This window comes from Clarias gariepinus, chromosome 14, assembly GCF_024256425.1.
Source record: "Clarias gariepinus isolate MV-2021 ecotype Netherlands chromosome 14, CGAR_prim_01v2, whole genome shotgun sequence".
Taxonomy (NCBI): Eukaryota; Metazoa; Chordata; class Actinopteri; order Siluriformes; family Clariidae; genus Clarias; species Clarias gariepinus.
In genome coordinates, this window is record NC_071113.1 from 9,611,522 (window position 1) to 9,638,605 (window position 27,084).

At 40.0% G+C, this 27,084-nt stretch overlaps 1 protein-coding gene across 15 annotated transcripts in view; it reads right to left on the reverse strand.

Moving 5' to 3' along the window:
• ank3b (ankyrin 3b) overlaps nt 1-27,084 on the reverse strand; it is a 179,088-nt gene that overhangs the window by 128,433 nt on the left and 23,571 nt on the right. For 14 of the 15 annotated variants that reach the window (XM_053511300.1, XM_053511301.1, XM_053511299.1 and 11 more), the window contains exon 1: nt 26,043-26,417. The exons of the other annotated variant lie outside the window; for it this stretch is intronic. In XM_053511300.1, the coding sequence (XP_053367275.1) occupies nt 26,043-26,108 (66 nt within the window). In that variant the 5' untranslated portion in view covers nt 26,109-26,417. Of the gene's footprint in view, nt 1-26,042; nt 26,418-27,084 lie in introns of those variants that run through there. 15 annotated transcript variants of the gene reach the window in all.

Here is a 27,084-nt window from a genome sequence, read left to right on the forward strand (position 1 = left end):
GTCCAAAGAGAAGTGCTCCATGAGGTGAGGGACGATGAGGCTTCGCTGTTGCGTTTTAGCACAGTTGATCGTGATGGCTGAGGAGCACTTCGTCCTTTTTAACGACAGCTTCCCTAGCGTGGGCTTGCCTCACATCAGACACCGAGAGTGAGAACAAGAGAGGAAAAGATGCGTGACTAATACTAGGGCTAGCCTCTCTCTGGTAGGAACCGTTCTTGAAAAAAAAGAAGAGGAAGGAAAAAAAGCGCACTGACAGCTGGTGAGCCCAGGATTCTAATTTTCTATCCAGCATTTTATCTGAAATTAGTTAACCAAGTGAAGTCCATTACTGTGGCTTAGTTTATTTTCCTGTGAAATTATTATTTTTTTATTTTGCAATACTGGTGTAACATTTTAAACAAATTTGCCGATCGTCCAGGATGAACATGGGAGGGTTGTAAAACAAATGGCAAATTTGTACTCCTATTCTCCTTACTCTTGTACAGAAAAGATCCAACCTTGAACTCTCATCACTGCCAATATTAATAATAACACAGTTTTCCCATTTCTGCCTGTATACACCCCCACAATGAATTTAAAATGAAGCAATGAAGCAAGATATGACTGACTTGTAGACAAGGTGTAGACTTTCAGCTTTAATTCAAGCAGTTTAAAATATATTACAGTATATTAACCACTTATAGCCATTTCGTCCATTTTAATTATAAATTAGAAAGACAAAACATGCTATCAAAGAAAGCATTCTCTATTTGGTCTATTGTCATTATCTACCCTTTCTTTGAAGCACTGCCTTATCAGCTTCGCAACATGTGACTGAATTTGAGCCAAAAATCTACTTCTACTTCTATCGGCAATCACATCGTCAATAAACACCAGTGAACCAGTAACATTAGCAGCTATACACCTCCATGCCAGAACACTGCCTTTACCATGTTTGTTAATGACAACGTGGTAAGCAATGAAACAAGAGCCCTTCCTTTCCTTCTCCATACTCTTCTCTTCCTACAGTCTCATTCTGATCATTATTTTGTTCCAGAACTGGATAAGCTTTTTGTATGTTTTATTTGGACTTTCTGCTCTTGTGTATTGCCAGTGGATTGGATCTTGAGTTAAACCTTCTGTATTTACATTCATGACACTCCTTCAGACCATTCTTGACTTGACTAGATGTCGTGAAGGAGCTTTTCGTCATACTTCATTCGCCAATCATCCACTTCATCTCTCTTTTGTGGTCTTTCAAACCTTTTGTTGTTGAGCTTGGAAACATCTGGTCATAGATCTGTTGGTTTTTTTCCTTAGCATAAGGATGGTCTTAATGTGCATTGGTACCTCTATGAACCGCATATCGAGAGTTTCCATGTACAGCCACCAATAGCAAATGTAAGACTTGGAATCAACCCTAGGTCTTTTGTTCACCTTTCTTTGACATAAAATTACAAAAAAAAAAAAAAGGTAATGTAATTTGCATCTATTAAAACATTTTTTAATGGCTGCAACGAATGTAATGTAATATAAGGAAATGATCAAGACAATTTCCACCTACTATATGAAAATCCTTGACTGTTAGAATAAAACCAGTCGTGTCATGTATCTCTTTAAAAGAATCCTTCCAGAACAGGTTAGGAAAAGCAGACGACGGGAAAAACACACAGATAATTGCCTGAGTCTGATTCCATCAGTTAAATCTCTTGAACAAAACAAGCCATATCCTATGTAATTAGACAACAGCCCTAGCCCATACACTTTGTAAGCCAAGTTAAATAGTTTCCATTCCTAGAAAATGTTCAATGGAATGAGGCAACAAAACCATAATGGACAATAATTCACTCACACACACACAAACACAAACGCTTTCCACCATTTTACGCCCTGGCTCATGGGAAAATGTTGTCTTGCATGGACACAGAGTAGAACTGCCGCAGCTAAAGGTCTCATGCCAAACATGTTTACCTCTTCCTCATTTATTACAACTGTAAAACAGCCACTCTTTCCACCTGGGGTCCACTCGCACCTTTATTCTGCTGCTTCAACACACCACCAGGACAACAAGCTTGCAAACTAGTCCATATCCACCAGCGCTGTCTTTCAAACTGGCGCTGACACCAATGGAATTAAATGTCCACGCTGCACTGGGAGCCAAGGCACAAATCAGCCGCGATGCAAAATGAATCAAAGTGAAGCGATCGACTAATATGCTGATAGAGCTACAGTACGCTAATCCTCCATGCTAACAAAGCACATGACTCATCAGGCTTGCTGATGCTTAAGCTAAAAACTTTGAGGTCTAATTTGCAGCGGTTCGGCCTGCTCCCACTTCACTGCGGTTTTTCTATTTGAAACACCAAGGACAAAAGTATTTGGCCAAAACTTTGGCATACATACAGTACAGTATACTTATCCACATGCATATACTGTACTTCAATGTGTAGTTGGTCACCCTTTTGCAGCTACAGTATAACAGCTTCTACTTATCTTGGAAGGCTGTCCACAAGACTTTGGAGTGTTTCTCTGGGAGATGTGTTTCGAAGGGGTTGAGGTTAGGGTTCTGTGTTAGGCCCAGTCAAGTTCTTTCACACAGTCATGTTGGAATAGAAAAGGGCTTTCCCCAAATTGTTGCCACAAAGTTGGAAGCATACTATAGCGTTGCCCAAGACGTCTTAGTATGCTGAATCATTAAGATTATTCTTCATCAATGGGAATAAGGAACCTGACTTAAACACCTCAATTCAATAATTAACAGGTTCAGCCAAATACATTGTACTTTTGTAGTGTATGTAAAGCAGTGACTGAGCTGCTTTAAAGTATTTCATGTGGGTTACTGTATGTGAAGTAAATTCATCTGCTCTTATTGTGTACATAAACTGCCATGAACAAGTCCATAATTTTTGACAAAGAATACAGAAATTACAGTCATTTCAGCCTGAATAGCCTGGTGTCATGCAAGAAAGCCGAAGCCAAGCTACACCTTGGCCTTTTGCAAACGTCATCTCTTATCTAACACCCTGCCATTACCGCACATCTCTGTCCCTGGTCATCCTGTCCAGCTTGGCATTTACTTCAGCCTCCCCCCTGCCACATGAAGTAAAACACAGCGAAACAGTCTGTGCCGTACAGTATTCTCACAGCTGACCGGAGACCTGCCACATTTATCCCAAATAAAAGAGCTCTAATTAGCATTCATTCATTATAACAAGTATTCGTTGTTGATTTATTGCAAACTTTAATATAAACAGCTCATTCTAATAGTAGTCAAGATTTACTAAAAGCTCAGAGTTCACATATTGTGACGACATATTGCGAACTATTCAAGATTTGAAATTTATTTAGCGGGTTTATAATTACAGTATAAATGTAGTTGCGTCTTAATAATTTACTAATGGATCTTAGGTAAATGTTGATATTCCTAATGACTTCTAATGTCTTATTTACCGTCCCCATCTGCCTTTACACTACCTATTTACTAGCGGATTTGTGACCCTAATTACAAGCTAGTCTGTGTGTTCCCGCTTGTTTTCACAGCTATAACCGCTTGATTGGTGGGTTTCAACAGCACACATTCAATTCGAACACTCCAATAAATACCCAACCGGGAAGACTATTAGCTGATAGGCTGTTAAGCCGTTATAAACGTAAGGTTCATGTAGAATGTGCAGAATTTGTTACTTTTGTCACAGTGCACTCTGGATAATGTTGGAGATAGCAGAGCTGAAGATGTTGAGGTTCTCTTTGGGAGTGACAAGGATGGATAGGATTAAGAATGAGTTTATCAGAGGGACAACCCACGTTAGATGCTTTGGAGATAAAGTCAGAGAGGCCAGATTGAGGTGGTTTGGACATGTTCAGAGGAGAGATGGTGAATATATCGGTAGAAGGATGCTGAGGTTGGAACTGCCAGGCAGGAGGTCTAGAGGAAGACCAAAGAGGAGATTTATGGATGCAGTGAGAGAGGACATGAAGGTAGTTGGTGTGAGAGAAGAGGATGCAGAGGATAGGGTTAGATGGAGGCAGATGATTCGCTGTGGCGACCCCTGAAAGGGAACAGCCGAAAGACAAAGAAGAAGACTCTGGATAATGTTGACCCTGTGCAAACATCCTATAAATAATTAAAAACCACGACTATTGTCTTCTAGGGTCTCATTGAAGTGGATTATAGGGATGTTTATTAAAGTTGCTCACTTTATTTTCTAGTAAAAACACAGATTAGAGATTACTTTAAGATAGAGCCGCAAAGAATATATTTTTAATAATAATATACAATTTACTTCCTGTCTTCCTCAGCTGGTGGTCTTGTGTTGCCCTGAGCCACCCTTTGATTATCATTCTGACCTGCGGTTTATTTGTAAAAAGCTTCCTTGATGGTTCTTTCAATGGGTAACAGTTGTAGGTTTTTGAACACACTTAGAAGAAAGGGATACCAATTTCTATCCTATTTTTTTTATAAGGGGTACATCTTTAATGTATTCTGAATGTAGTTTCCTTGTGAAAATGATTTAGGGTACAGTATTAGACCTACAGCGTGACACTTGTACATTTATCATTGGAGCAGGGGTGCTGAATTAAAATTTTGTAAGGTCTCATCAATAAAACTTTCTTCAAAGTCTGAATTTTATGTTCTTGTTAGGATTCAGATCTCTATACTCTAGATGGAAGCATTGTAAGCCTATTAAAAATGGGAGATTTAAAATTTCCATAGCATTATTGTCAATTTTCAATACCTACAAAAAACATGTAGACAATTTGAACTTTGATAGTATATTTAAAGTATGTGTATGGAATATAAACAACAATCATTAGTACATTTTTATTTGCATGCTGCTGGGTTGTAAATGAATGTGAAAGGACTCTTTCTTACCAGGCTCAGTCGGATATTTTTCACGACCTCACCTCGGACTGCTGCGCAAATGTTTGCTCTAACGACATGTGTTTTGTCTCACAGTGGCGCTCAGAGGTTTCAGACCATATCAGACAAACTGGTTTTAAATTTCCCGCAGGAAGAATAAACATATATTGATCTGTTCATTCATCTTTGAAGGTTCAGTTTTCATAGTCTACTTTCCTTTTCTTCCTCTTGAGTAAGCTGTGTTATTTTTCTTGTTCTGTTTATTTCACACACTCTGTCTATACACGGTAACCTAAAGCACTGATTGGCTCTGTTAAGTGACGCGTATAGCTGTGTTCACCGCGAGGGAAAAAGCGCTAGATTACCCTCTTGATAAATTATTCTCATTTATCAGAAAAGCATCAGGGTCCCGGATAGAACTGTCAGCGAGTCCGCCATTTAGTGAAGCCTGATTTAGAGTACTACTATAATCACACAGTAAACATCTTTTCAGGTAAAAGATGTGAAACTACAGACGTAAAAGTTTTTTTTTTTTTTTTTTTTTTTTTTTAATAGAACCTCCGGAGTATCACGAAAAGGTACAGTTTAGTACCCCTTATCTCAGAGTCAAAACCCATTATACATGAATCATTTAAGGATTTTCCCATAGAGAAACAGAAACTATGCTAGACTGAACATTTTTCTGAATAATACAGTATGTCTACCTACAGCTGTTTGTCTGTCTTTGGTTCTCTGACCCATTATCGTGTAATTCCTAACAAAAAGACACAGACACTTTTTAGTCTCTTGTTCCAGTGTATTTCAGTGTCTTGTTCTTCCGGCTGGTACACAACACCGTGACTCATTCTGCATTTGATCTTAGACGAGCTCCATGCAGGATAATAACACATCAGCTGCTTATATCTAATCCCCCGCTTACTCCACCGCTGGTGCGGCTCGTCGACCTCGGTTTCCACCTCAGCAACCCCATAAGCGTTTCCAGAAGCCACCATTACACAGTAGTTTCTGTTCTTTTTCCAGACCTTTTGCCGCTTCGACTCTGGTGGGAAAACGAATTTACAAACGCATTCAGCCGGCAGAATCCAAGGATCTTACCCCACGTCAGCCCAATACTGAACAAACAGGGATACTTTAATAAGTACGGTACTGGATAGACAAGTGCTCACGATTTCTTTATAGAGATGTAATATTAGATCCACACGGCTAAGACTAAACTCACACTTACTGGAACACTGAAATTGCACTGATTCCTTTCTGAGCATCAGGTCTGAAGGTAAATTAAATTGAATATCATCTTGGCAAGACTAAACAAGTATCCTCACTTTTACCTTCGCATGCTGATTAGATCAGGTTTTTTTTTTTGTTTTTTTTTCTAGTTTCTGTGCTAAGAGATTTCAGAGCAAACTGCACTATATTTCATCTTTAGGACGAACAAAATGCCATATTCCGGCTGTACACTACTGTATATAGCTGATAGCTCTGAAAACGATACTCCCAGAACTATACAGTATAGCGTTATTACGTTTGCAGCGATTAATCTAAACCCATAGAGACACACTAGGTCTGAGGGATTCCTGCATTTGGACCTAGTAATTTCAGATGTAGCCCTTAGTAACACAAGAGCAGGTCAATTCCTTATCCATATTTGGTTGTACATCTCGCAGGTCAAATCAATAAGATCCTGCAGCTGAACTGCGGTCTCATTGCAATCAAAAAAACATACGTAGGTCTACATGGAAGTGACCGGAGATCTTCTCTCAAAGGAGCTCACGGGCTGATTGTTTTGTTCTACACATGACCGTGATTGACCTAATACACCACACACACACATACATACCCACACACACAACAGTAAATACTATGTACAGTATGGGAATCCCCAGGGACGACCTGATCATCATACCAACTGTAGGTGCCAATTCCATTTGTAATGTGTTTCTGCAAGTGTCACAATTTAATAAATATCCCGAATTTATCAATTTTTTTTTTTTTGCAATTCTAAACAAACTTGAAAAAGTGAACTTAATAACGCATTGGAATGAGTTACTATGGTAAGGAACAAGACACTATGAAGTGGACACGACTTACTAAGGTTTTGGGAATGAGATACTATATTAAGGCCATGACTTATTAAGATGTGGGAACGAGATACTATGTTGTGGACACAAATTACTATAGCATGGGAGTGAGATACCATGTTATGGCCATGACTTACTAAGGTGTGGGAACGAGATAGTATGTTATGGACACTAATTATTATAGCGTAGGAATCTCATCTCCACAACTCACTAAGGGGTGGGAATGAGATAATATCTCATCTCCATGCATTATTAAGTTGTGGCCAAGCATTATACTATTTTGTTCCCTCGCCATAGTATGTCAGGGCCACAACATTGTACCTGCTTACCTAGGTAAGTCGTGGCCACAGAATATTCTCCCCCCAATGTCACCAGAGGGGCAAAATAATGCCAAGTAATTCTGATTTCAATTATGTATTGCAAGGTGAAGTTTCCATAATTTAGCTCCATTTATCCTGAAAGTCTACTGTAGATTCCATGCTCTAACAAGGATTTAATCCTTTAATCCCAAAAAGATAAAAGATATCGAAGGGATTCCCCAAAATTGGACCTTAAGGAACTCATACTATATGTAGCAAGAACATTAAATTATCCTCAAAAAAAAAAAAAAGCGAGAGCAAAGGCCTGATTTGTTCCAACTGTATTAATACCCCAAATACACAATCTTTAGAGCTTCAACGCTGTGTCATCATGCGTTACAGCGTACAATGGTTCCCCAGCAACAGATGAAGCCAAATGGTTCACCCAGGCAGAGCCACTTACCATTGCTCATGAGTCATGACTACCGCTTAGATGACTGAGCTGGCTGTGAAGTAGGCGAGGTGTGCAGGTACAGTTCTCACTGCGTTGGTCCACAGTGTGTCTTGTGTACGTGTGTGTGCTTAGAACAGACACATGACGACTTACCTAGAGAGAGAAGACAAAAAAAGACTCAAATAAGCTATGCGTTATATAATATTCATAAGCCTGGCATGATATTAGGCAGTGCACACAGACCGAAGGTACAAAATGCATGTGTGTGTTGTGACGGCATGGAAAGGGCAAGTGGAAGCGATCGTGATACATTAACACACACAAGGGGCTATCTCTCAGCGGAGAGCAGGTGCATGGCTGTGTGTCACAGGAAGGGAACTCCCGGGAAGGGGAAGGATGTTCCGGAAGACACAAGCAGTCGAACATGCGCACAGACACACACACACGGTAGACGGATGCGTCTCAGCGCTGGCTGCTTTTCTTTGCTTCATGGGCGAGGTCAGCTCCAGTCCCCCTACTGGGACTCAGCCAAGGATCTCCTAGGCAACTGACATGAGCATACAGCGGCTACAAATAGAACGACACACACATGCACGCACACAGAGACACACACACAGAGTACACTCGCATGATTTCTGCTCTCGGTAGCGTTAATGCTTCATAAAAAATCTTAAAAAGAAAATAATATTCCCTCCACTCTTAAGAATCAATGTTAAAGACAAGCACGGCGTTTTTTATGTTTTTAAGAACATCTTAAATTATTTCCAATCCTTCTGTGAGTTCAGGTTCAGTACACATGCAAGCAAATTATCATCGTTTTCCTCCCGACACTGAGAACACAATGCCCCAGTTACAGATAAAAAAAAAAAAAAGATTAAACTTCCACCAATGTTCAGCGACATCTCACCAGAAGACAGTTGCTGAATAATTTATGCACTTTTAATAATTTACTCTTTAAGTATGAGTCCTAGCCAGGGTGACACATGGCAGGAAAGAAGGAGAGCCTTGACTATGCGCTAAGTAGGAGAGAGAGAGATTACAGGCATGCTGCACATCATATGACCCGACACACACCCTTCCACACCTCGATGCTTTGACTTTAGCCTGGAGGAAAACTATAATTTTAACAACGTTGCAGCTTTTTTAAAAAAAAAAAAAAAAAGGGAAAAGAAAAGTACAACAGCCAAGATGTTTTCTTTTGGTACTGAAGTTGGGTTAGTGTGTGTGTGTTTTTTTTTGTGTATGTGTGTGTGTGTGTGTGTGTGTGTGTGTGTGTGTGTGTGTGTGTGTGTGCGCAAGTACACCAGTGTTCCACTTTGCCAAGAGAGGAAATAGCTCCCGGATCACACATACTACAAGAAGGAAGCAGCCCGAGCCCGAGCCATGTACACACACACACACACACACACACACACACACACACACACATCAGTTCCTTGAATTATCACACCACTATGATAGCGTCCTTATACAGTATGTGGCAAGACCAGACATAAAACAAAAATAGTTTTTTGTCATATTTCAGTCAAAACTATTTTATTTTGAAAGTAAACTGAAAACACCAGACGCTTACAGAGATAATCAGTCAGACGTTTAAGCAAAATGTGAAACCCTAACATACGTATGATGGATAGGTCTCATGCCTTTTTAAATAGAAGATGATAAATCGGTGCTTGCTTCCGAACACCTGCCTGCTTCAATTTAGGCTCGCTGATATTAAGGATGCACAGAATTTATCTACGCTCATCAGGAAAGCAGCTTCCTGCCAACACCCTAAATCAGTGTCTCTCAGTGTGGGGACACAGGGAACCCCAGGTCTCCTGACTGCGAGGGTTCTGACAGGTCACTTGAACTGAATGGTACTTGAACTGAGGTGCAGCAGGTACAGCTTTCACCTACAAACCTAGCATGTTGCTTTGATTACAGCCGTGGCATCATTTTGATAAGCTTAGACAACGCCATAACATTTTTTTTCTCCAATTGTTTAGTCCCAATCCCTTGTTCTTCTCCCAATCCCTTGTTTGTGTCAGGAAATGCTCTTACATTGAATATAAAACATAACTGTCGTTTTTATGATTTGATTTCACATATCCTGTGGTCATGGCAAATATGTTAAAAGCAATATTAAAACCCAAAAGGAAGTGTTTTACAGGTATTACCCCAAGTTTAGTGGTTTCAAAAATATGCTTAGTTGTTTTGTTTTCTTGGTCCAATGCCTACAGTAGTACAGGATATGTCTTCTGGCATGGATTTTTCAGAAGAGAAAAGCTACTCAATGCATCAGTTAGGGTTCAATAACTTGTTGCCAGCTAAATTATATTAATCACTGCAGTAATTATCCAATAGAATGCTCTTACATATTAGTTCAATCCAGGGGAGTGTATAAGAAAATCTACTGGCAGATTTACAATATGGTAATTCTTTACAGCTCTCTCAACATGTAATACACAATGGGTACTGTGACTGAACAACGCTCTCTCTGGTTGTCTCTCGCTCTCTGCCAACACACAAAAAACTTATAACAACCTTCATTCAAGCTGCAGGTGCAATGCATTCCATGTGAACTGCGGGTGATGCTCGACTACACCCTCATTGCCATAATTAGACTGACAAAAACTTCACCTAATTCAAGATTTAAGGAAACAGTGACTTAGCCTTACAAATATATAGGACAGTAGCAAATGCCTATCTGGATATCATGACATGAGAATCTGAAAATTGCTATTAACACCATAATGGCTCAATTTAACTCCTGCATGTACTCTAAATTAGCTAACATAACAGAATTGTATACTGTATAGGATCTTTATTGCGTTTAGTTGCTTATGAGGTCGCAGGTAAAAAAAAAAAATGGTTACAAGAAACATTGATCGTTGACAGGGGTCTTTTTGTCAGTGAAGAACTGATAAAACTTTTTTCTTCTGGTTTTTGACCATGTACGGTATGGCATTCCATTTCAGCCTATAAAACTACAGATAGACCGGCTGACAAAATGTCAGCTGGTTGGGTTTTACATTGGGTCTGACGCCACAGGCAAGAGCTCTATATCATTATATAACAAAGTACAGTTACTACACTTTTACAGATTTTAATTTAACCAACAGTATTTTTCTTGTGTCTGACATTTCACTGGATTGTCTTATATTCTTACAAAGATGCGCACAACCTGCAGAAATCAGTTTTAAAGGACTAATAACACACTGGGCACGCTGCCATTGGCTTCCTGTTCACATTAAGTGCTCACTACAGAGAGGATAACATAATGGCTTTGTCCAGTAAAAACTCTAAAATTCACATAAATTTTACGCATGTGCACTGATCATAATGTTTTACAGCCCAATCCAATTCACACAGTATGGCAATAAAATGTCTGAAAGCATTTTTAATGTAAATGTTTAAAATTTTGAATTTTATACTGTCACAGTGTAATGGTTTAGATTTGAAAACTTTTCCCTGTTACACTGTAATTTATTTAAAGTTGTAACAGTTAAGCATTTAGAACTTTTTCATTATAATAGTTTAGAACTTTTCATTGTTACATTGTATTCATTAAGTATTTATAGCTCAGTAGGGTTACATTGTAACAAGTTCAGTCTCAGAATTTAGAACAAAGCACTGTTACATTGTTAACAGTATTACATTCATTGTAACATTGTTACATTGTAATAGTTTAGAACGTTTTGCACTGATAAAGTGTCCTAATTTAAAAATTAGAGCTCTGTGTGATTATATTGAAATAATTTAAAATGTTTATCCTTCTACTGTTAGATAGGAACAGTTTAGATCTTTTCACTATTTTATTATACTAATTTAAAAATTAAATTACTTTAATTAACGGTACTTTGCACCGTTACAATTTAATAGTTAATTTTTTTTTTTACTTAAATTTTACTCTCATTCATTTGTACTGTTTTGTTATGAAGAATGCGGAGCCTTGCAGGGTTGCATTGCATTGCATTGAGAATTCAGAACCCTGTACAGTTACAATTTAACAGTTTATCATTTAGAACTCAGCATCAGTAAGAATTTAATAGGTTCAAAATTTACATTTTTTTTACTTAAATTTCACTTCTATTTATTTGCACTGTTCTGTTTTCTCAACCAAACAGAATGGGCTGGAAACATCCTCAGTCACAGTCAGACCAGGCCTGGGCTTTGATGTCCCATGGTTTTAGATTGACTCTGTGCAGTTGATGCTCCAGCCCTGCCCACACACTACGCCATCTGAGTTCACACTCTGAAGTGACTTGGCAGGTACACATCACACACCAGCTCGTCCAGAGAGAGTAACATGAAAGCATCTGGCTTCACTCAAATACAGCACAGGCAAAAAGAAATGATAAAACCCACACACACAAATAACCTTAACCAGATCAGTTAGGAAGAATAAAAAACAGCAACACATAATTACATAAAAGATAGAAAAAGGTAACATTATTTTTTAGTATTAATATTTGTATTAGTATTGCTGTGGCAAAAATTATACAAGTGCATATACCATATACTGTACAGTAAAGATTAAATAAAATATAGATAAAAAAAAATCATAAATATTATATTTTGTTGCTTAAATAGCTCATTACAACCTTTAAATAGCTCATTACAAATGTTCTGTTTAATATTATCTTACTAGTTATTTAAACATTCACGACTGAGCTGTAGCTGTGAGTTGGTCAGCCCTGCTGCTGCCCCCTGTGTTCATGTGACAGAGATGTCCAGCTGGAGTGCCATTATATAGATACACTGGGTATCTCTAGCTGGCACTGCACCAGCGCTGAGCACTGAGAAACAGACAGCAGGACCCTGAGCACCTACATATGGGCTCTTGAGAACTGGGAGGTGTGCACCTTGCCAGACTTGTCTCTTTCAAAATGGGGCACATGAGTCTCAGCTTTTATTCAGTGGGTGTGTCGTGTGCTGTAGGGTTTGTCTCCCACAGCATGCCTAGGGGTAAGAAATGGATCAATCACAGGGATCAATTAGCCAGAGAAATAGATATGACCATGGAAAGATGTACAGTGAAACCTCGGATTGCGAGTGACACGGTTTGCGAGTGTTCTGCAAGACGAGCAAAACTTTTAAATAAATTTTGACTTGAAAAACTAGCAAGTCTTGGTTTCTTGTTTTGACTGCGAGCGTCACTTGATCACAATTGAGCCAATGGTTTTTCTCTCTCTTGTGCTGCAGAATTGTGGGTAATCCTCTCCCCTGCTGGGTCTTAGTGCGCGTCTCTCACTGGTATAATCAACATCCGTGCATGCATTTTCTCCCTCAGCCTATCGTTATGTGTGTGCATGCGTGTAATTTGACACCGTTCCGGGACAGTGTCAAATTACACACATAACGACAGGCCCAAATACACACACACAGCGACTGCGCAGAAAAACGGAAACTTATCTGTCGGAATTTATTTTTACTTTTTTTCATTAAAAGGTTAAAAATCCATTTTCTTCCTCAGCCTATCGTTATGTGTGCGCGCGCGTAATTTCACACCGTGCGGGTTCACACACTTTCTCTCTCGCCTTTAGTTTGTGTGCGTTTGTAAACGGGCCCGGTGTCAAATTACGCGCGCACACACATAACAACAGACCCAAACCTACACAACGCCTGCGCGCATAAACAGAAACACTTATTTGTTTAGAATTTATTTTTACCTTTTTTTTAAGGTAAAGTGCTGGTTTATTTATTTATTTTTGTTTTATTTTTTGTATTAATTACTTTTTATGTATTTATTTTTTTTAGGCTGTGGAACGAATAATTTGAGTTTACATATTTCTTATGGTAAGATTAAATTTGGTTTACAAGTGTTTTGGAATACGAGCCCACTTCTGGAATGAGTTATGCTCGTAATTACCTCAAGGTTCCACTGTAATCACTTACTGTATCAGCACACTAAATACCATCCTTAAGAGTGGCGCTGCTTTTGATCATAGAAATAGCTCATATCATATAAGGTGGCGTAGAGGTAAGCACTGTTGCCTTGCACCTCCAGGGTTAAGGTTCAATTCCCGCCTTGGGGTCTTTGTGCACAGAGTGTGCATGTTCTCCCCATGCTTGGTGGGTTTCCTCCGGGTACTCTGGTTTCCCTCCACACTTCAAAGACCTGCAAATTAGGCTAACTGGCATCCCAAATTGCCCATAGTGTGTGAATACAGCACATGACACATGTTTAAATGTTGAGCGAAAGTCCTACTACGGTAACTAAATGGGAATAAATACAATGGTAATCACCATTGGCCTCCTTGATGGATGGATGGATATAAGTAATAATGCTGGTAAAGATAATAGATGTCTCAGTCGAGTCTCCTGGAAGCCTACAATATGTGTGAGGCAGGAAAACACCACTGGAAGGGATATTAGTCTTTCAGAAGGCACTGTGCACATACACATTTACACATTTTATTTAAGGGGCACCTTAGACTCACCATCAGCACCTACCAGAACTAGAACCAGGATAAAGCTAGACGGAAAAGGCAGAACTTCACATGGACAGTGACTGGGCATCACGTGAACAGAAAAGAACGCTTACAAATGAGGTGATAAATGCGCTAAAACAAAGAGCAGTCATTTAGATGAATATGCTTTTTCCCAGGCTTAATCATTTCAAGACCCAACGCTGAAAGCCAGTCTGCATTCAGCATCTTTTAGCGCTCCGTCCACTCACAGTGTGGAAAAACACAATCATTTATAAGGCAGGATTGCTCAGTGGTTTTGTTCACCGAGTGCACTCAGAGCTAATGCTTAGTCAGTTACCATTAAGTTGATTTGAAAGCAGAGACAGCACCCAACTCAGACGCGCGCACACACACACACACACACACACACACACACACACACACACACACACACACACACACACACACACACACACCATTACAGTGCATGGAGATATACACACTTACATACAGACTTGTACTGCCAGGAATCAACCAGAAATAATATGTGTGTGTGTGCGTGTGTGTGTGACTGTGAGTGTGTGTGTGTGTGTATATGTGACTGTAAGTGTGTGTGTGTGTGTGTGTGCTTGTGTGTCTGCGCGGTTTTCACATCCCAAAACACCTCTTCAGTCTTAATAACCTCAACGCTGATTCACCAAGTCAGAGCGAGCAATTTGCCTTTGCCTCGATAATTACAATTAATGCTGATGAGTTTCACAAAATAATGGTACATTTCATCACAACACGTTTCCTTTGGACATACTTTTAATATTATATTGATACACGGTGTAACAAGCAGCTAGATTAAAAATTATAGTGTTTTTTTTATGTCACGAGTACAAAATTATACTTTTCCATTATTTTGCACTAGCACTTTACTACTGTAGTAAACCTTAATCCTGTGTCATGCATTATGAAACTGTCGATATTTATTCCTTAAAAAATTAAATAATAAATAATACAAGGATTATGTAAATGCCTGGTAAAATATTCATCAAATATTGATTTTTATTCTTCAAAAAAAAAAAAAAAAACCTCTTCACATAACTTTCACATTTTAATTTATGTCTGTGAGTTAATTATCTGTGAGTGTACAGTACATGTATATGGGGAAAAAGTGTTGACACACACAATCTACTGTAGCTGTAGCAGCACCGGTTCCTGATGAAGTCAGCACTTCAGCTTTATTCTACCACCAGAGAATACCGTGGGCAAGCATTTACTTACTCCATGTTATTTAACTGTGCTATTATATTTTAATAAAAAAAAAAAACCTACATTAACCTTTGCACAAAAAAGTGCAATTTTTCTTGTATTGTTCCCATGCAAGTTTGCTCGGGGAATTAAACCCTTATCACTGTCTACTTGAAGCTCAAGGGCACAAGATAGAGTTGTTTTTCACGGCTCCTGCTAAAGAAATCAATGGTGTGAGGTGTAGTGGAGGGAGTTCGTCGAGACCCATCGTAGGCTGCTGAGTGTGAAGTTCCCCCACCCGTCCAATCCATTTTCAGCACAGACTAGGGATTACAGCACTCTCAGATGAGGTGATGGTCCAGGGAGTGAATTTTTACCCATCACTCTTTCACACACACACACACAAAGCACTCAGGCATGACGGTCCCAACGAAATAACTAAAGCTGGGAATGAGAGCGGTAGAGATGCGTAAAGCCATTCCAAAATAAATGGTTGAAAATCAATTTTTGACACAAAACAATAGACAGGGTGTCAGGCCACGCACATAGACACTCACATTCTATGGGCAATTGGGAATGCAAATTAGACCAATCTGCATGTCTTTGGCTTGTAGGAAGAAACCCACAAATCACGGGAAGAACACGCAAACCCCATGTGCACAGACCCGAGGCGGAGTAGAAGTGCAAGGCAGCATCGCTGCAAGACGTCCAAGGCAACATCACTAACCAGTATGCTATCGTGCCACCTACTTTACCGTTTAAATTTTAAATACTCGCATACATATGATGTGTGCCGATTATGGCCAAAAAGTTTAATTAAGTCAAACCTGGCCACTGCAACTGTATAAGTTCTGGTTTATTAACAACAAATGTACTGTATATATGCTAATAATTACCTTAAAAAAATCACCTTCAGATTTGTTTGCAGTGCACAATGTGAAAATTATTCCTCATGCTCGCAGAAACGCTTTGAAATTTGAGTCGTGGAATATGCCTGTGCTATCAGGGAAAGAAAAATCCATTGACTGATCATTCACTACATTTAGGTCATCAGCTGACTTTATTTGATTGCCAGATAGCATTGCTAAGCTTAGACCTGACCGACTGAAGCAACCCGATATCATAACACTCCCTCCAGAGGCTTTTAGAGTGGCCACTTTGTATCTTAGTCTTATGCACAGATCTCACTGGAATAGGGTGAGTCTGGTCTCGTTAAATCATATGACCTTTTTCTGTTGCTCCAAAGTCCAATCTTTATGCTCCCTAGCAAACTGAAACCTTATTTCTGATTAGTTTTCCTAACAATTGGTTGTCTTATGGCCACACAGCTGTTTAGTCCCTGTGAGTTTTAGACACATTATGTGCGTTAGTGATGGGTCGTTCATGAATAATTCGTTCTTTTTCAATGAGTCTTTAACATGACTCAGAAGAACGAGCTAGTCCCAGAGAGTGATTTGTTCATGTTCTACTGGGCGCTCATGCACAAAGCATCGCAAAAACCTCCATAAGTCATGTACAAGAAACAGAAATTAGTAGGTACCTCTCTGGTACTGCATAGCATCTATGAGAATCACGCGACAAAAGAACGAACGATTCGGATATTATTCGTTCTTTTGTCACTTGATATCAGAAGATATGAGAGGTGAGCTGCTCGTTTTGTTTATCATATTTTCATTACTGGTACTATAACCAAAACATGTTGGGGTTCGCTTATTGAAAATGTTACCTTTTATTACCTTATATCTTTTGTTTATTTTATTTCTGACAAAAGAACAAAATAAGGACGAAAAAAAGATTTTTTTATTTTGATGAACGAGATTCAAAGAACCTTGTCACTAAAATAATCCAAACTTGACTTGAAAGTTGACTAATGTGTGTGGAAATGCTCTTACTTTTACAATTAGACAAAACTGTAATTACTACGTATTTTTTTTTCTAATGATGCAACTTTACCAAGCGTTTAAGTGATCTCTATTCAAGATCTTTTTCCGACCACAATTCTTCTACGGAGTTGCAGATTCAGCACTATCTTTCCAGGTTTTAATATATTGTTGGAAAGTTCTGACACCGATTCCATTCATTTAAAATCTTAAAATCGTATTTTTTTCTTCTCTCTCTGTTTGATACGGGCCTATTATGTGATCCTCCTGAAACGCTGACTTATTTTGAGTTAGGCAGCGTATTTTATACAGCTTTGTTCAGCTACATTTGTAAACTAGACAGTTTTACAGAACAGCGAGGTTTAGACTTGATAAATGTTCAGTTCATTCCTTTCTGCCATTTCTTGTTAAACTACTTTGCATAAGCAGGACACTAGCTTTGGCAAATGACGCAAAACATTTTACCCCTGGAGAAAAGGGCTCGTTTTGAGTCCTGGGTCTGTTGAGAGCATAGTTTTGCAGGGATTAGGATGTACGTGGCCTTAAACATTACAGAATGGACCACCCTGAGGGACTGTTTGTGCTGCCTGGAGCTTCTCCAAAATAACACTTTTTTTTGCTTTGTCTCATCCCCTACTATGAAATTTAAAGCAAAAAGAAGAGTCGTAGGGAAAAGGAAAAGGCTCTTAATAGAATAGAATATGCCAAATCGGTTTAATTCAAGATTTGACAAAGATCATTACAAAAATAACAATTTTATCGTGAATGTATAAAATCTTATGGGACAGTTTAGCATTATACGTCATATCTCAGTAGTGCTAGATAAATGATTAACCCATATAAATGTACTAACCTATAAGCTCACTGTTCGGTCATTAGACATCGTGTCATTACTGACTGAAAGAACAATGAGTGTCTGGACTTTGTAATTTCAAATCAGTGTCATATTTTGTCCACAATCAAAGCAGCTCCATAAAAAAAAAACTTAAGAACTGCTGCTCGAGCGTCAATGTAGCTTGGAATTTGGACACAGTGTTTAACATTAACCAGGCCAGAGATATACTGCGGCGAAGTACTGTTCCTGTGAACCGGCGCCAAATTCTGCATTACGCGCAGCGTTTGCCTCAGCAGAACCCAATATGTTGGTACAAAATGTGCAGGTTGGCAGTGAGCGGTGCAATAAGTTCAAAAGCATACAGTTTTTCTGGACCTATTTAAATGAGCAATCTTGCAAAAATATGACAAAAGATACCACTTCATTGCTCTGGCAGTGATGATTCTGATTCAGCTAAAAATCTTTAGCCACGAGAAAACTAATCGATTCGCTAATGAGTTGAGATTCTCTCTTGTTAAGATTCTGTATTGATCCACAAACATCATGAGATAATCTCATGCGCAGGGATAGGTTTTTAGAATATAAAAAAAAAATCTTATACTGTACTGTTTACCTTTTATTCTTATTACACACGCATTGATAATGTCTCTTTGATGCAACTGTAAGCTATTTACAACTGATTAATGGTAGTAATTAATTTTATTGTACTTTAAATGTATTGGTTATTTGTATCAAAAATCCAATAAATAGTGACATTATAGTCATAGTGACAGCTTCTTTATAATATCAGGGCGTTTAAAGTTAAATGGGGAAACGTGAACTCGTGATTCACAAAGGATTCAGGACTTGTGTAGCTTATGTGTCTGTTTTACTTTAATAAATAAAATTATTGCTCTAAGCAATTTCCACTTGTTTGGACCATTAAAGGAGTTCTTAGGGATCCAGTGATTTAGACGTAAAGAAGGCAGTCCAATTAGGGCTCCATTATACTGAGAAATCTTTTTATCTTCGTGGGATCCAAGCACTAGTGAAACACTGGGATAAGTGCATTAGAGTAAGAGGGAGTTATATGGAGAAATAAGGGTAGGCTTTACTCTCATAACTTGTCATAATGTCTAGTCCTGGTTTGACTTGAACACCCTTTTTTATGGTTACATCATTTATGATATAAGCATCATATACAATAGGTATGTTTTGGATATAGTGTTTTTTTTCTGAGCTTCTGCACAAAATAACATTTGATAAAAAAAGTTGATATAAGTGCACTTTACCCGAATCTGCTCCACATCTGAAGGATTTTTTGCACAATTACTTTTGGCTTAATTACCCCTAAGACAGTATTCCCAAAATAATGGCCAGCTCTGGGGCTGTTCCAGGCAAAAAATATTGAGGTAAAACTGAAACGTTCAAGGATTTGAAAGCCAAAATAGCTAGACGTTTTCAACTAAAAATCAAGCTGCTTCAGGAGGCCTAAAGGAATTTTTGTAATTTTGTATCTTTTTACCCTAAATTGAAATCAGAACTCACTTGATTGAAGTAAATCGCTTGGAACCATCTGTGTGGAATTTCACCTGCACTTCCTGTGCCAATGCTTTGAACCTTCCAGGTTCTGCGGTTTTGTCCCAACTTCAGAAAACGTTCTATCATATGGATTGCCTCGAACAATTAGCCTTAATCAGGCTTTAAATAAATAGTGCTTTACAAAATTCATTCAGTGTATATTTCCTCCTATCTTTCAACTAGTGCTCCCTAAATAGGCTTCGGATCCACCGTGACCCCGTTAAGGATAAAGCGCTCACTGAATATAAATGTGATGATTAAATGAACATAGTGTGGAAAATAAATTCAGAACGAAACAAATGTGGTGGGTTTTTTTTCTTCCCCCTGCTGAACTTCCATGTTAGGGAGTAAACCTTCCTGGTTAGAAGATGATAAATGGGGTATGTTTGGTGGACTGAACATCTTATTTTCCTACCAGGTGGTCTCCATCTGAACTCTTATTACCCCTGCTGTCAGAGAGTGCAATCAGAAAGCCTGGGAATTTTGTTGCCAGTTTAAACGTGAGTGTTTCTCCAGACCGAGAGTACTATCAGGTTCCACGGACACCAGAGAACCTGGGAAAGGCAGATCAGTTCCTGTTTGCCCTGCTGCTGGACATTCCGGTTAGGATTATAAATCTGGAGAAGCACAGTCTGTCAGAGTTGAGTGAGTAACTGGGAGTATGGAAAGAGGTAGGGTTTAGAAAGATGTCTCAGGGCACCTGGTCCAAAGCTGAGCCAAGCTGTTGGACAAACAGTCCACTTCTGATGAAAAATCACTTGGGTGACGTGTTCAGTTTACAATATAGCAAGTACCCTGTTCCAATTTATATTCTTTATTCCTGATGTTTCACTTGTATCTTCTTGTACTAACATAATGGGAAATAAAAATGATCACTAAACAATGTTAAACAATACAAAACGCTGAGGGCAAAGCATCGATCGAGGACGCTGCTAATACAGAACAAAATGAAAATCCATAGCAATCTGGCTTTCCAAAACTCCGATTACTGTGCTTATACAAAGGGTGCGGCCCCGCCCTGCTGAGTATATGCTGAAATGGCATGATAATGCCATTTTACGGATTTCAAAGGCTTATTGCAGAAAAGCCCATTATTCTCCTGATGTCCCATCCTCATTACCGTCACCCATCTTCTCATCATTAGGCCATTGGCCTCTAGGGGTCATTTCCTATTAGACTCTAATCAGTATTGATCTCATGCTTTTTTTGCGTCAGTGATGTATGGTGCCCCAAGGAGTTGATGTTGATGTCACCAAAAAAAGAGAACCATCTGCCAAAAAAGATCACGTCTGCCTGTGATATGAACGCACTGACTGCGAGATGTGCCAAATATGACTACATTGTGCAGCATTTGTGCTCCCTCCAGTCTTTAATTACTTCCTGTCCCTGAATAACTTAATGACATTTCTGAAAAGACAAAAAACATTTTGAGGATCCTCGGCAGCTGAGGAGACACTCATTTTTCGAGTGGCTTTGATGTTTCGCTCTGGCTCGGCTCTCGGTCCCTGCACTAAGCCCCCTGCATTATATATCTCCTTTTTTAAAAGAGGAACATTCTCACACAATGAGGCAGTGAAGCATGATCATCCTTCCAGCACCAGGTTCATCAAAGCATGAAGACATGCTGTAGATCTGGATTCACTGAACGCAATGCAGGATCCCGGATTTTTAAATAAAAAAACACTCTTGATTGTTAATAAGGAGAATAATCAAAGTGCACTTAAAGCTGGGAGTAGTGCGACCAGCATAGACGTGCAATCTGTTTATGCTGGAGCCATGCCAGTTTGTGGCTCTAGTACCATGCCTCAGGGACGAGTCTTCAAGCATGAAATTCCTGTGAAACATTGAAGTCGCTCAAGAGTGACCAGAGCACCTAGCAGTGCCATGAGCGACCTGAAATTCCAGAGTCACTGTTTACACAACACTGCACCTTTTCAATGAACTCCTTCATACAACTTTTCTTCACAGGTATTCCATCATGGGTATCTTTAAGCCTCACAGGAAGAGGAGTATCTAAAAAAAAATGCAATATGTCATGCATTAAGGCATGCATGTTACTGTGAGCTGCCAAAGTTCACTTCCTGTATGGCTCTCCAATTAGAACAAGCAAGTCAGGATTGGCGTTCAGTTACATTATTAAATGTCATGTAGGGGATAGGGTCGGGATGAGGTTTACAGGATGTTGAGATCATTTGAGCCTCTGAGTAAAGCACCTCAACATTCCAGTTAAGAGCTATGATCTTCTAGAGGCACATGCTATCACGTTTATACTGTACAAGACAGTTCTTATTGAGCTTGCTTACATGCAGCTTATTAACCTGTTAATAATCAAACTAATAGTTGAATCTAATAAATAGAAACTGACAGAAATAGAACCAATCTGACAAAAATTCCAGATAGTATGAAGAGCTAAATAGTTTGACTGGTTGTTTTGTTGTTTTGATCTGAATGCTTTCCTGGTATAATAAAATGGTAAGACACACAAAAACCGCTTCTTATGTTAAGCATTTTATAATACATTTGACATTATCACTGACTATCCCTCCCTCTCCCCGTACTGGCCCGCCCCATTACTAATGATGACCCGTACCTGAGTACACTTGCAAAGTTTGCACCTCGGTTGTTTGCGGGTCGGCAAAAAACACAGTGGCAAGAAGAGTACAAAGAAGTCAACCTTCGTACTATGCCAAATATTACTGATATTTTAGCGGAGGGAAATGTTGAGCTACCCACTCAACACGCCTTCCAACTTTATCATCTATAGTGGTGCATATTTGATTTGAGTTGTGCCCGACTACACCGTATTGTGACTCAAAAACGGTACGCAGATCTGTGCCCGAGCACGATACAGTGTTAATTTTATGCAAACGTACCAGGCTATGGGGTCAAGAGTACTCAGGGGTGGGCCAGAGATCGTAATGTGAAAGCACCCGTAGATAATTAAGGTTGCTTTCACACTAGGCACAACTGATTCGTACCGTGCCGAGGAACGTTTGAGCCTTTGTCCCCTACTGGCAAGGTTCACATTATTCCGTACCCCAGGACGGCTGGCGTATTTACATTCTCCAGTACAGCAGGTGGCAGTATGTATGCACTTAGGTGGGTTGTGAACAGCCCATAGACACAAAGAAAAAAAGATCAACACCCTGAATGAGTTACCAGTTTAATTGGGAACACCAATTAGCACTCTCTGGCACCGGGAAAACTGGGAGAACATACAAACTCCATGCTCACAGACCCGAGGTGGGATTCGAACCCCGACCCTGGTGACAGTGCTAACCACTAAGCCACCATGCCAACATCCTTTCTTTGTTTAATGATGTATAATAAGTGATGGCATTATACAGTACATGTGTTTAACTAAGCACTGGTTCCTGCATGTTGAAAAGTTGAAGTACTAAGGTATACCCATAGGACAAGTATCGCTTGTCACGATAAAGGTGTCTCCCAAAGGCCATAATGTCAAGGTAAATATAAAAACCCAAGCAGCATGATTTATTTAAAAAAAAACTTAAATGTGAGGAACAGACTCACTGGCTTTTTGTTGTTATGGTAACCTTGACACTAATCCTCGCTCCACGCAGGCGCACAAGTTCGGATCAGATTACATATAATGTGAATACGAATTAAAAGTGCTCCCTTATATAGAGTCAGCCAAAAACTTATTGCTATACATTATAGATTGATATATATGATTATAACATGATAATATTAATATTATATACATTAAACTATTTTCCTTTTCCTGAAGTGTGTATACATTTTTTTGGCTGGCTCTATGAGGTTTTATATGGATTCATTAAAAATCACTGCATGTAACCAGACAGCCAGTGACGACTAACGTCCAGAGGCAAACCATGAAGGTGGTATCCGTCCAATCATAATTAAAGGACACAAAGGAACGAATCGACCCATTAGTTTTAAAATGGGAATGATTTAAAAATTTGAAAGGGGCAGATGGGTGTTCATCACTCCAATCAGGAGCTGGTTGTCGTTTAAGGCACGGTTCTCTATGTGTGCACAGGAGACACAACAGAGCGGCACGTCGGCCACGTTATCAGACACAACGCTGTTTTACGAATAAACACCACTAATAAGCATGTTCCTCCAGCGTAAATATTTATGGACTCTTCCTGTTTGAAGAATCCTCTGATATTATCAAGTCTAAAAAGTCTGACCATGGAGAACTAAACAGACGGAAATGCTTGATAAGGGAACAAGATATTTCCAGAAATGTCCCCGTTTATCCGCCTAAATGCGCCTACAAATAAAAATAGAACGGTGTTGTCAACCGGGCTTCCCAGGAACGGTCGTCGTCGCCGTCGTCTCTCTTCTCCACCCGCTCTCCTTTCTCGTTCTCGCTTTCTCTCTCTCCCTCTCCCCAGGAGGCCCCTGGTCGCCATGGTTACAGCCATTACACACCTGCTAGTGATTCAAGTTCCTGTTTCTCTGACAGAAGATGTGCGCTCGTTTAACATCGGCGATCCGGACAAAGCTGGACAGAGATCAGTGCGTCCATAGGAGTCTTAAACCCTTTTCGTCCGGCATTTCGCTGACCCGAGATCAGTTTGCTGTGTTGTGCACTGTTTGCGACCAGAATCATCTAGCCTTAGTCACTTGTACCCGATACACTGTCATCGTGCCATGGGGTGTTAAGGAAGCCTGCGTCTCTCTCTCTCTCTCTCTCTCTTTTTCTAGCTCTGGGGTCTCCATCTCTCTGCTTTTCTCTGTCTCGCTCTCTCTGAAATGATGGCTTGGATCATCACGATGCAGCCATTTTCTTCCATCAACATGTGGGAGGGGCAGCCAGCCATGTTGACTGTCTGCAATCAAAATCAGAGCTGCAAATGGAAATTTGAAATTTTAATCATCAAAGAAGTCAAAATCAGTTATGAATAAAAAGAGGGCAATTTAAGAAAAATACAAGCGCTTAATTCTCACTTGAGCGACAAAAGACCTTAAGCCGTTTCAGGGGTCTTTTGTTCTTCTTAATCAGTACCATCAGTGGAAACGATGCTTCTGGACAATGACACACCAGGTCCGTGACTGAGCTATGAAAATAAGGACTTGCTGTACCATTCGCATAGCTATTGTGCTCTAACAATGCACACATTATGAAACAAGGCATGTCTCAAAGTGTGACAGTCACGTCATTTCATAGCCCTTAATGAGCCTTAATTGGTGGGACCTTTCGCTCCTGTAAAAGCGTCAGTTTTGGATCGGTTGTTTCATGTCTCAATGTTTACGATTTACACAAAAAGCAGCATCATGTTGCATCCGCATCAATAAACATATGAAGTCTTTCATTATTTTTAGTAGGACAGGTTAATCTGAGCAATGTGAAGAGAGGGAAAAAAAAACAAGTGTGTCACATTAATAATCTCCCGGTGAATATGTGTGGATAGGTGATTTTAGATTTGGCAACAGGTTGGAGTTTCACCGAGCAAACTGAGGGAGGTTGCACTGAAAGAGACGAGACGAGACGAGAGGAGAGGATAGGAGAGCGGAGTGGAGCGGACAGACGTGCGCACCTTCGCAAACACACCCGAAGCCTCTCGAATGTCACATACAAATAGCATATCAGATGAGACGGTGACTTTATTTGCCATGATCCTTTAATGCATGTGAAAGGCAAACACACAGAGAAATTAGACAAAAGGGGATTCCGTGAAGCTTTCTGGAACGAGCGGCTCTGAGTACCAGGCAGTGCTGACTCCCAGAGCTGAGTCACATGAAGCAGTATTGCTAATACTCTTGAATGGCTGCAATTAAGCTGATTATACTGCCTGTGCACAGAGAAGCCAGCGAGAGTGAGTGAGCGAGTGAGAGAGAGAGAGCGAGAGAAAGAAAGAGATCGGGAGAGGGAGTGGGAGGCAGGCTCCACAGTGGATATATTTACAAAGGAACAGGACAAAAAAAGGTCCTATTGTCTCATTCTTTTCTTTCCTTCGTCACCGTCCCCTGATGCGAGGTAAAGCTCTCGCTGTCATTTTTATGATGTGTTAAAAACATTACGTAGGGCAGGTGCAGATTTAAAAGCCAGCCCCGTGAATACTCCACAACTTGGGAGTCTCCAAAGCAGGCTTTATTCGGCAGAGCAATAAAAGATGACCTCGTATAAAACTTGAGGCTCGAACAAAGAGCGATGAGCGATCTTCGCTGTGACAAGGCGATTTAAGACCTTGGTTGTCCCCCTTGAACGAGGGCAGACTCCTGAAAACAAAACCATGTCACGAAGAACACACCCCTTACTCCATTCCCAGAACAAAAGAGACACATCTTTTGGACTTCTCAGGAAGATTTGGGTTTTAAAGAACAAAATAAAATAAGACGATTTGAGAGTAAAACACTATATAAGAGATCAAAAATACAAACCAATAACAAACTAACTATTAGTTATTATTAAGTTTAGAATTTTCCACGACAATTCTGATTAGATCGTCCGAAATATTTAGCAGGTGTTACCTTTTTGCCTTTCTTCTTCCGGTGAGCTGCCTTGCTGTTGCCCTTTTCCTTGGCTTCCTCACTCATCTTGGGAAGGATATATCTCTCAAACACTTAGTCCCACATGTAATCAAACCCAGACGTCCATAAGATGAAGACTAGCCTGCTCTGGTTTTCAGACGCGCTCTTCTCCATGCACTCGTGCGCGCGCGCTCTCCAGCAGCACTTCAACTGCTTTCCCTAGCTTCTACACCCTCCACAGGTCAGGAGAAACACTCAGACTAAGAAGGGTGTGGAGTTTAGGAAGTGGACTAGTGAGGACTGATAAATCCACAATGGCTCTCAGGTGGCTGCCTAGCACTTTCTGACCAGCAACCACTAGCTTGACAGCTCCAATGGTTGCTCCACTCGGTGTAAATGGTGCTGATGGAGACGCACGCTCTCCCTAGCAGCCAAACACGGTGAGGGAGGGAGGGAGGGAGGGAGGAAGGGAGGGCGATTGAGTGAAGGGAGGGGAGAGGAGGGGATGGTGGGAGAAGGAGAGCAAGAGGCTGGAGATAAAGAGGCAGAGAGAGAGAAAATGAGAAAAAAATACCCTTAGACAAATAGTGGGGTGGAGGGAGAAATTGGCGGTTAATTAATGGTTAATTAGAGCTTATTGCCAAGATTCCATCGCGTGGCAGCTCTGGTTGCAAAGCCATTAGCAAGACGCATCAGGTCCTTTTAGAAAACAGAATGAGCTCTCTGCTCAAGCCCGGCTGGGATCAAGTTACAACATCGGAGGAGATGTTGTTCTTGCTCCAACACGGCCACGCCTAAATTCTCGACAGTTTCAAATATGGATAACCGACGCTCAAAGTGTATCTGCGTAATGTCATCTTCACCACAGGACAGTAAACACAAGGGATCTGCCTTATAGATCACAACCCTGGGTTTCCTGGGAAGCTGATGAACACTTCTGCTAATTCCCAGAGGAGATACGTGCATGCGAGGGCACGTCGTTCTCACGAGCTTTTTCCAGGGTTCCATGGATGAAGAAAAATCTTTATCCATCTTCAATATC